We start from the raw sequence: 10,133 nt of genomic DNA on the forward strand, positions 1-10,133 counted from the left end.
AAAGAACATTTTGAACTGAAATGTCACTTGTGTTTCAGATATTAATCTCTCCGGCCAACCATACAGCCTCCGTTATCGACGCCTGGCTTCGCGCACTCCCTTCTTCTCTTCTTAGAAATCTAGTCTACTGCTAGAGTCTACGCCTAGATCTAGATCTAGATCTAGATCTAGATATCTAGATCTAGACTAGAGGTCTAGATCCACATCATATTAACATATTACATGCAGATCTAGATTACTAGATTTAGATCTAGACTTCTAGATTTAGATCTAGATCTAGATCTTTTTCTAGATCTAGTCTAGATCTAGTCTAGATGATCTAGAAATCTAATCTAGATCTAGATCTAGAATCTAGACTTCTCTCATGACATGGTCGGTTGTCTTCTCGACAAAATGATAGATCTAGTCTAGAGTCTAGTGATAGCCTCCATATCGGAGTGGCGACCTCAAACTCAAAGTGTTATTTATATATCCACTGTCCTGTGAGTGGTGGTCGTCTCCCACGTCACACTCACACGGCCCTCAGCCTTAACGACATCATGAAACGTGCGCTCGACGCAGCCGACCTACATGATAGACCTACTGGCACTACTTGGATATGGTGGTCCCGACTTTGGTGACAGGAAAATATAACCCAAAGAAAATCTAGTTTTGACCCCAACGACGATTACTTCTCATTCTGATTCTATGTCTAAACGGTTACTTTTTTTTTTCCGCGTGCGATATGGAGAGACAACCTTTCAAACCTAATTGCAAAACATCAAATTGTGGTCAAATTCAGAGGGACATGCCCCCCTGAAACACCCCATGTTTTTTTGTTTTTTTTTAAGTCAGGGGGGCAACCCCCCTTGCATTGTGAAAAACAAGTGAATTTTGCTGCTCATTTTGTAGGCTAGATTTAGATCTAGGACTGATGAAACATAAAACATTGATACGGACTATTTAAATCAGTATATATTTCAGTAGGCTTACACAAAAGTCGGGACCACCATATCCAAGTAGTGCCGACCTACTACATCTACAATGCCATTTTGGGTAAAAATGACGAATATCGTGACATGTCATTTTCCAGGAGGGCCAAAAAAATCAAATTTATTCGTCTCACTTTTAAAAAGTTGGTTTTTTATTTTTTTTAAACTTGATTTTTGGCAGGAGGAAGGATGGTGCAATTATGCACTTGTAGTTAAAATTTAGTTTGGAAATATCAACAAAATTTTGTGTAAGAAGACAAAAGTCATTCTTTCATAACAGATTTCACACTTGTGATGAAGTTTGAATTAGTTTTTTTTATGGGAAAAGGACGAATGGCGATATTTGTCTTTCTTTCACCCGACGTTGTCAAATTATAATGTCCTTGATTTTTCGTTTCTGTGATATTTGAGATTCGTCTGTTTTTTTGTAAATGTTTTGCGGCTTCCAGACTGTTATTTAATTGCGCTTTGCCGGTGGAGCCAAAGATCTGGGGTTCAAATTCTGGTGAATGTACACAAGCAGTCGTTCTTGTCATCTTACTGCATGCAACACACTTGACACTCCGGGGATCAACGCCGGATATGCTAGGGTTTGAGCTTTTTGGTATTTCATCATAAGGCCTGTGTGGCAATATAATGTAGGCATGTATTGGCGAAGAAGGGCGAATATCGGTATTATCGTCGCTTTTTCGTAAACGGCTTTTCCTTTTCACTTGCTAATATACACAGCTGAGGACGAACCTCTCGGTATTCGTCCTTTTTTTCACAGTAGGACGAGAGATTCGTCTTTCTCTCATAAAATATGAAATAAATTAAAAAGAAAAAATTATGACGATATTTCCAATACCAAAATAGATAATCGAACATCTCTAAATGTAATGGCCACTGGTTCAAAAGATGCAGCTTTTCATGCTCTTTCACATGGTATCGATATCTCTTTATGACCCAATTTCCGATATTCATCCTTTTTTCCGAAGACTAAGACAGCAGTACCGGGGTGATGGCAAAAGGCCAGATGGCATCACTATCTTTTCGATTGAGGATGGCAAATGTATGCCTTGCGTGGGATTTTTTCTCACCATTGTCTCACCTCCTTGGCCTCCGCTCCCGGCAGTATCGCCAAGAAGACGGAAATGGGATTGACCGAAGAAGTGAAAATTAGAGAATACGCAGGCTTCAGCGACTGCTATGACTTTGTCCCAGTGACTGTCAAAACATCCGCTCTTTATACCCTGACGACCCAGTTCCTTCAGATTGGCCATCGGTTGGCAAATGCCACAGGTGACCCACGGGAAACGAGGTTGTTGTTCAAGATTATCCCTCTAGCATTGCATTCTCAATATTGGCAGCCCCACTGGCGCACCAGTGACGAATTACAGCTCCCGGGATATCAATCGACAAGCCCTCACAGGACACTGAATCACAGAATAGAGACAGAGAGAGAGAGAGACAGAGCGGTGTCAAGTACGTGTAAATTGCTATGGACGGGGACTCAACACACTGATAGTAATAAAGGAAACCAGTTTTTGTCTGATAAAGTCAAGATTCGTGGCATCTAACCTAGACATAGATCCCTGCCATTGTACCCTTAAATGTGCTCTACATTTTATAATAAAAAATACATATATATATATACATCAATTAATGAATAATTACTGCTTCGACTCCTTGCACTAGTCACAGTTTGTTGGGGTTTTTTTTATATATGAGGTAAGTTTTTAGTTTAATCCTTAAATTTTAAAAATAATAAATATGACGAACATGCTGTATTTTAAAAAATTAGCTTATTATATCAAGAGAATACAATGAGTGTATAATTTTAAATCAAATTGTTGATTATTCCTGTCTTTTCAGTTTTCATCAGAATGGAGTCTCTTCTTCAAACTCTTTATCCACCGACAGGCACAAAAATCTATCTAGCTAAGCTGAAGAAGGTAAGAAAAAATATGAAACTTGATAAATTTTGCTTATTTCTGGTTATAGCCGGTAATTAAGACGACAGAAACTCTTTTATAGTTAGCCAACGATAAATTGTAGCACCCTTTTCAGACAATGGCTGCAAATTTTCATGCCTTTTGCTTTTTTTTTTTCCAAATGTGCTCAATTGTCTATTACTCACACAGGCATATGCAGTACTTGTAGGGGCTAAACCCATGTATTTTTGGCTGCTGAACACACACATCAAAACCATCACAAATCAATTATTTTCTTGAAAATCTCAACAATAATTACAAAAATTGAAAATATCAAATATTTGAAATTATATGGTATGCCCCAGAAACCTTCCAGATTAAAAAAAAACCCTAGCCTTGTAACCTCTCAGATTTTTTTTACGCACAAATATTTAATTCACGCAACTAGACCAATAAAAAAAAATATTTTTTTTAAACTAATGATTTGTGACGAATGTTAAATTTAAATTTATGTGGAACGGATAATAGTAAAAAATTAGAAAAGTGCTCTACAATACCTGTGCATGAGACGAGAGTAAAAGTAAAATAATACCTTTCCTTATAAATTATAATGTACCATCTACAGTTTCATTCTCATATCGTCTCCCTGAAATGTAAAGTTTTGGATACAAGATGGCTAGGTGTTAACAATTCTTTACAGCCATCTGAAAATCTAAAGTTTGTAGGCCTATTATTAAAAGAATGTTTTCTTCTCAACCTAAGTCTTTGCTTCATTATCTGATTCTCCTTTCAACAAATTAACACAAATTTAAATGACTGAGCAGGTGATTGAACATGTCAAAACTCTGAGTGAGCAGCAAGACAAGAATCATGCCCTGTGTCACCTGGTCTCTGTGTACTTGGACTGCCCCGCCCGCACCCCAGCACAACGAGTCACTGCAAGGTGGGAAGGAAATAAAATACACATCATTTGATGTCATCATTCATGAGACAGAGAAATAATGGACTTTTGAATGTGTCTTTTTTATACCCTAGGGGATGGCTGGGCGGAGAGAATTGACTTAGACTCACGGGAAATTTTAATCAATAGGCCATCAAAAGGATTTGTATTTTTTATTCGGTGATATGAGCTATTTAAAAAAAAAGAACTTGCAGAGCAATATCTCAGTTTTCTCTTTCTAATGTAATGCGCTTAAGTTGTTGTTTCTTGTCTTCCCTCCCTCTTTCACACTTTACTGTTATATTATTATTAATTTCTTTTTTGTCTCCATCTTCCATTCCATACTTTGTCATATCATGTTGATTTCTTTTAATTATTTTTTTTAGTGCAAGTGTAACAATTGTTTATTCTTGATCTTGTTGATTCTTTTATATATACCATTTCAGTTTCTTTGAAGGGTTAGATAGCAAAAGTAAAAGCCAAGTGGAAAAATGGTTGTGTGATAAGCTTCTGGTCAGGCTGAGTATCAGCAATGATGCAGGAGAAACAACAGCTCAAAAGATGAGACATACTGTGGATACAGTGGCTGCCTTACTGGAGAATTTTAAACTTGGTGAGCATACTATTTCATATGGTGTTCAACCTACTTTTCATTTGCACATAAATTCATATTTCTTTTTTGTTCCTGTTATTTAGGGGTTTGGATTTTCGGGAGGTAAATTTTGGCTGTGTTGTCTCTCTTTTGTGATTAAGATCTCAGACGCCAATGTCCCAAAGGCTCAACATCTGTGTGCAATGTGCAAATATTGAATTTGCATTTATGTATGATCATCATCATGAAGTTCTAGATCTGAAATAGACATCAACTTCAGTTGTGGCTTCTTTAATTCTTTTTATCAGTGAGCGGCCCAGTTTCTCGTTTGATTTCTTTCCTGTCCATGAAATCCTCGAAAGTCTCCTTGGAAACCACATTTCTGTTGCTACTATTTCATTTTCACCTTTCTTTGGTATTTGTCCAGCATTCACAACCATATAGAAGGTTTGACCGCACATAGCGTTTTAGAACCCTTATTTTGCTAGTCATGGTATTATATTATTCAATTTTTCTGGTATTTTCCTGTTTCGGTGTGGGTAATTGTGGGGATTTCTTGTTCGAGATAAGAGAGGCATTTTATATAATATGAAAGCAATGTTTTCTCCGACAGGAGTGAGTGCACGAATCATGAATAGTGAAGAATGTAGCATAAAGAAATTAGAGCTATGCTTCTAATTTTGAAATGAGGCACTGAGAAATCACTGTGAAACCCTTCTTTTTTTTAATAACAAAAAATTGAAGCTGCCCTGATCCAATAAATTTATGGTGTTATAAAATGTGAAAACTAGTGTATGGTTAGACCAAATACAATGGCAACTACTTACTCGTAAAAACATACATTTGCAAGTGGATTACTCTTCCAGTGACAAACCTTTTACTTTTAGATCATTTTCCTGTTGTTATTAGAGATCGGTGCTCCTAAAGGATATTGTAAATTAACAATGTTTACCATTGTATCTTTAGATTAAATATTTCTTAAAAGTTGTGCGTCTTGTTTATTGTCCACAGGAGAAAAGTGTGTGTCAACAGTTGCTTTTCACAGTAAGTTTTTCATTTTGAGAGAATGTTCATGACTGTTGAAATGTTGCTATGTTTTATGAAAAAAAACCCACCAAACTTTTTAAATAGTGTTTGTTGACCTGAATGAAGAAAAAAGAAAATGAAAAATGCTTACATTCTCTCACATGCACAAGCAGAAGTATTCATGTGCACATTTACACACATACGTACTTACACACACTCTCACTCACATTCACCCACACATACAAACACTTTCACTATGACGTAATGTTTTGGCTTATTTTACGGCTGTGACAAACTACTATCATGAGCTTAACAATGACAATGATAGTACATAACAAGATGGGCCACTTCTCTCTTTGAGCCAATTAAAAAAGTGTCCTCAAAATTTGGTGGCGCCCTCTTCACAAAAGCGCACTCTTTGCGAACAGAGTTACCCTACTTGAGTTTTAAAAAATCAAAGTGAAACTAGCATGTTTTGGAATAAATTTCGGAAGAACGCTTTTTTAAAATGGTTACGCTGACAAAAAACCTCTTCCGGAGGAAAGGGTTATGGTTTTCTTCGTTTAATTTGACTTTAGAATGAAAGGCGAGAGGTCATTAAAATTTTAAAAAACCTAAAACTACGCACTGAACGTACCCGAACTGCTGATGAACAGCAGTCGATCTGCGCACGCAAGGAGGTGCTATTCCTATTCTTCTTCTGGAAAAAACGAAAGAGAGCTTCAAAACATACTGCAGCGCCATCTGAAGCAAAGAGCATACTTCCTGCGGACACTTTTTTGGCTGAGTGGCCCATCTTGTTATGTACTATCATTGACAATGATTGATTTTAATGTCAGCTGTGGTTTGCATTTTGCTGGAGGTGTTTGAGGGGAAGTTTGTTTGATTTTGTCTTCTGTTTGTCAAAAGTATTGAATGGTTCCTCATCAATGTTTTTTACCTTTTTTTTGTTACAGTTGTACAGTTCTTGGTCAAGGCTGAGGAGTTCTTCTTACCTCAAGTCAAGTCAGTATCTCTTTTTCATTCCTGATGGGTTTTTTAAAGTGAACCTACTCTGGTTCTGGTGTTGTCTTGAATTTAGACCCTTGGATATTATGTAAAATATGAAAGTCCTTTGTGCATAAGAAACTGCTTAGCAGTTTGTCAGCATGGCACTACAAATCTGCTCGACAGAATGATTATCTTCTTTTTCTATTTTTTTTTGTCTTTATTTTTGTGCTTAAAGCAATGTTAGGGAGTGAGGAGATTAAAGTGAGTGTTGAATGGGTTGATTCTTTTTGCTAAGCATGTGGACCAAAGAATCAGAATGATAGAAGTTGCATAGTAGTAGAAAATGATGGTGCTTGAAAATGTTTGCTGTGGAGGCCTGAAGAATGGATTTATTTTTAACATGCATGCTGTAAATGAGATTACATTACGCTGCAAGAAGGCATGATATGCTCCTTCTTTTTGGTATTATTACTATCTTACTGCAGGTAGTTGTAGGACATCACTGGTAAGTCCTTCTTTTCTTTACCTCTCTTGTTTCTGTCTACCCGTATTACTCTCTTCCCAGACTAAATTACAGTTATTGTATCGATTTGCTTTTTGCTACTCAAACAAACAAATAAATATTGTTTTATTCCTTTCCAGGATAAATACAGTTGTTATTGTGTTCACTTACCGTAAACTACCATTCATGACTATGTACGCGATTGTAGCTTGAATTTTCATTCATTGTCGATTCTTTTTCTTTTTTCTGTTACTTTCCTTATCTTTTGAACTGGTCCATTTGACTATGTTGTCAGTGCTGATGTGCCTCCAGTACGTCTGAATGAGGTCATGCACCACTGTCACGTGACCCTGCAGACGCTCAACTTGGTCCTACAGAAGACAGTGACTGGGTCAGCGGAGCTTGTCAAACAACTGGTCGCAGCAGACTCAGGTCATCTTGTGCCCAGCATGTTCCAGTTAGACTTACGCATCTTGAACAACGGTGAGCAAAGAACGTAGATAGCAGGTGCCTCTATCAATAAGATATGAATCATATTAGGGTTTTCTTTGGGACTAAAGCCCTGATTATGCTCAACAATTAATCATTCTAGATTCATTGTATTGGGATTAATAAGATATAAATAATTTAAGGGTTTTCTTCGGGACTGTAATATCACAATTATGTGCAACAATAAATTGTATCAGATTCGTTGAATACTTATTTATAAGATATTAATGATTTGAGGGGGGTTTTTTGGACTGTAAAGCATTGGTTACTCTCAGCAATTAACCATATCAGACTTGTCATATAGGACGATTGCCAGTTTTCTCAAACTATGTACTCTGTTAATATATTCCACCCTGTGATCCTATTCTTTTTTTGAATTTGGAAGATTCCTTCTCCTTACGCCAGAGAGTCTCTTGCTGTATAGTGTTCACTTACCGTAAACTACCATTCATGACTATGTACGCGAATGTAGCTTGAATTTTCATTCATTGTCGATTCTTTTTCTTTTCTGTTACTTTCCTTATCTTTTTAACTGGTCCATTTGACTATGTTGTCAGTGCTGATGTGACTGTGCAGTGTTTAGAAGCTTTGACGTTTGATATACAACGCGCTGAGTGAACTTGATACATGACAATTGACAATCAATTGAAAAATAAAAGCATGTTTGCTAAAGTTTAAATATCGCATCGCATCCAGTTACTCACAGTCCACTTTTCTTATTTTAATGTGCTGATTTGGAAAATGAAATCAGTTTTCAGCTGCCATAATTATTTTTGTCACGATGCGGTGGAATCAGGCGCTCGTCAATTTTTTTTCTTATGGAAGCTGATTTATTTGCCTTGCTTTCAATTAAATAAATAATTGTCTATCTTGAATAGAACTCAAGACATTTGCAATTGAAGGAAGTGAGGTCACCTGGTTTTAGTGGTGAAATTAGCGAGAAAATGGCCGCCAAAGTTTGGTAACTCCTATAGCTAAAGAATCCTTGAAAACAGAAAAATGACATATTTTGTGCCTTTAATCAATGTTTTTCAGTAAAATTCTCTTGGAAATATGTTTTTATATGAACATGAAAGAGGTTGATCCCCAAAATATAAATTTGATAAAAATTTCCAAACTTTCAAGAAAATGCCTGTTTCTCCTATTTCTGTATTTTGACGAGCACCTGATTTCACCACGCTACCTCACTTTTTTACAATTTTTTATTCAAAGTTTAATCCCACACGGCGGCAAATTTCAAAGGGATTCTGCATCCCAACTGACCTCTCTCCAATCTGACGTGTATGCCCTAAAAATATCAGGCTGTGCTTGATTTCTCTATCCGATCTTCAGTCCATCATCCAGTTACACAATGTTTTTTTTTACAATATTGCGGTTACACATGAAAACTACTGTTCATCAGTATTTTGAGCTTCAACCATAGCTATTCTTTTCCCTCAGAATTGTTCCTGTTAGACTGTCGTTGCTGCAGTGCCATGAATGCTCTCATCATGATTAAGCTGGCTATTGGGAAGGAACAGGGGAGTGCACTGGTTTGTGGATCTCCAATGTTTGCTCTCACTTTTGTTTCCCTGTAACTGATCTCCCTTTTTTGTTTCTTTTAAATTACTGTTCATCCTTTTGAAACTCTATATATAGATGTTTTCATTTTTGTCCAGTTTCAAATAGTGTGATCTTTGCCTGAACCTGATGTTAAGTTTCTGTGGCGAATTTCAAGGGGCGCAACTCAGCTCCTGTCCCTTAGCTTCTTGGTTACTTCTTTTGTTTATTATGTGATGAAAAATGACACATCTGCCGTTACGACCCTTTGTTTGCTTCTTTTTTTTTTTCTTAAATTTTGGTATGTGTGCGTGTTAATGTATGTTTTATGTTGTTTGGGTGAATTTCTATAACGAGGCATTAATTATCATAGTGATTTAATAGAATAAGATTGTTTAGATGCAAAAGGCCATACACTGATGGCATAAAGCTATTTTGCAGAACTAGTCGCAACACTGTGTAAGTGAAAGGAAAGAAAAAACTGTGAATAGGTCTGTTATTGTAAGAAAATTGGATTGGTAACTCCATCAGTCAAGTTATATCAAAGGGTTTGTGAAGAATGTCAAGCAATGTCAGTACACAGATTTTCAAATAGGTGATTATTCTTCATCCTTTATGTAAGAGCTCGGTAGAGTGAAGGCCCACAATGATGTGCTATTTTGTAGTCATTGTCATGTTTATTATGAATTCTTTGTTACATAACCACTGAAAAACAAAACTCCACTGGGAGATGAGGGAAGTTATAATATGTTCTTTCATGTTGTTTTTTTCTTTTTCTATTTTCTTTTCTGCCCTTAGATCCCATCACTTATCATTCCGACCTCCGAGACCCCAAAGGAGTCAGCTCTGACACGCCCCTCATGGCTCAACGAAGGCTTGAGTCAAAATCTCAACCTGGATCAGCAGTCTGTACTTGCTTTTCTGGCCCTAGCGTTTGGATATATTGCCACAATGGAAGTGGAAGAGGCTCTGAAATGTACCGAGACAGGGAAATGTTTCTTTGTGGACATGTTTCTGACCAGACTGCTTCAGCACGGCCTCAGGTAGAGTAGGGCCCGGACACTCTAATAAAACGTATGCTGGTGGTTTATGTGGCTTTACTTTTGTCAGAGAAAAGTGAAGTGAGGAAGGGTTTTCATGGCATTTCTTTTCATTTTAGGGGAGGGGGGGG

The 10,133-nt window shown here is 36.9% G+C and overlaps 1 protein-coding gene across 4 annotated transcripts in view; it reads left to right on the forward strand.

The window, feature by feature from the left end:
• LOC101851978 (thyroid adenoma-associated protein homolog) overlaps nucleotides 1–10,133 on the forward strand; it is a 39,856-nt gene that overhangs the window by 144 nt on the left and 29,579 nt on the right. For 3 of the 4 annotated variants that reach the window (XM_005105685.3, XM_035971707.1, XM_035971708.1), the window contains exons 2-9: nucleotides 2,826–2,905; nucleotides 3,709–3,827; nucleotides 4,271–4,437; nucleotides 5,428–5,460; nucleotides 6,399–6,447; nucleotides 7,230–7,417; nucleotides 8,864–8,955; nucleotides 9,761–10,005. In XM_005105685.3, the coding sequence (XP_005105742.2) occupies nucleotides 2,837–2,905; nucleotides 3,709–3,827; nucleotides 4,271–4,437; nucleotides 5,428–5,460; nucleotides 6,399–6,447; nucleotides 7,230–7,417; nucleotides 8,864–8,955; nucleotides 9,761–10,005 (962 nt within the window). In that variant the 5' untranslated portion in view covers nucleotides 2,826–2,836. Of the gene's footprint in view, nucleotides 1–2,320; nucleotides 2,436–2,825; nucleotides 2,906–3,708; nucleotides 3,828–4,270; nucleotides 4,438–5,427; nucleotides 5,461–6,398; nucleotides 6,448–7,229; nucleotides 7,418–8,863; nucleotides 8,956–9,760; nucleotides 10,006–10,133 lie in introns of all 4 variants that reach the window. The other variant, XM_035971706.1, reaches the window with a different exon arrangement.

The sequence above is a fragment of the Aplysia californica genome, unplaced genomic scaffold (genome assembly GCF_000002075.1).
Source record: "Aplysia californica isolate F4 #8 unplaced genomic scaffold, AplCal3.0 scaffold00486, whole genome shotgun sequence".
Lineage (NCBI taxonomy): Eukaryota > Metazoa > Mollusca > Gastropoda > Aplysiida > Aplysiidae > Aplysia > Aplysia californica.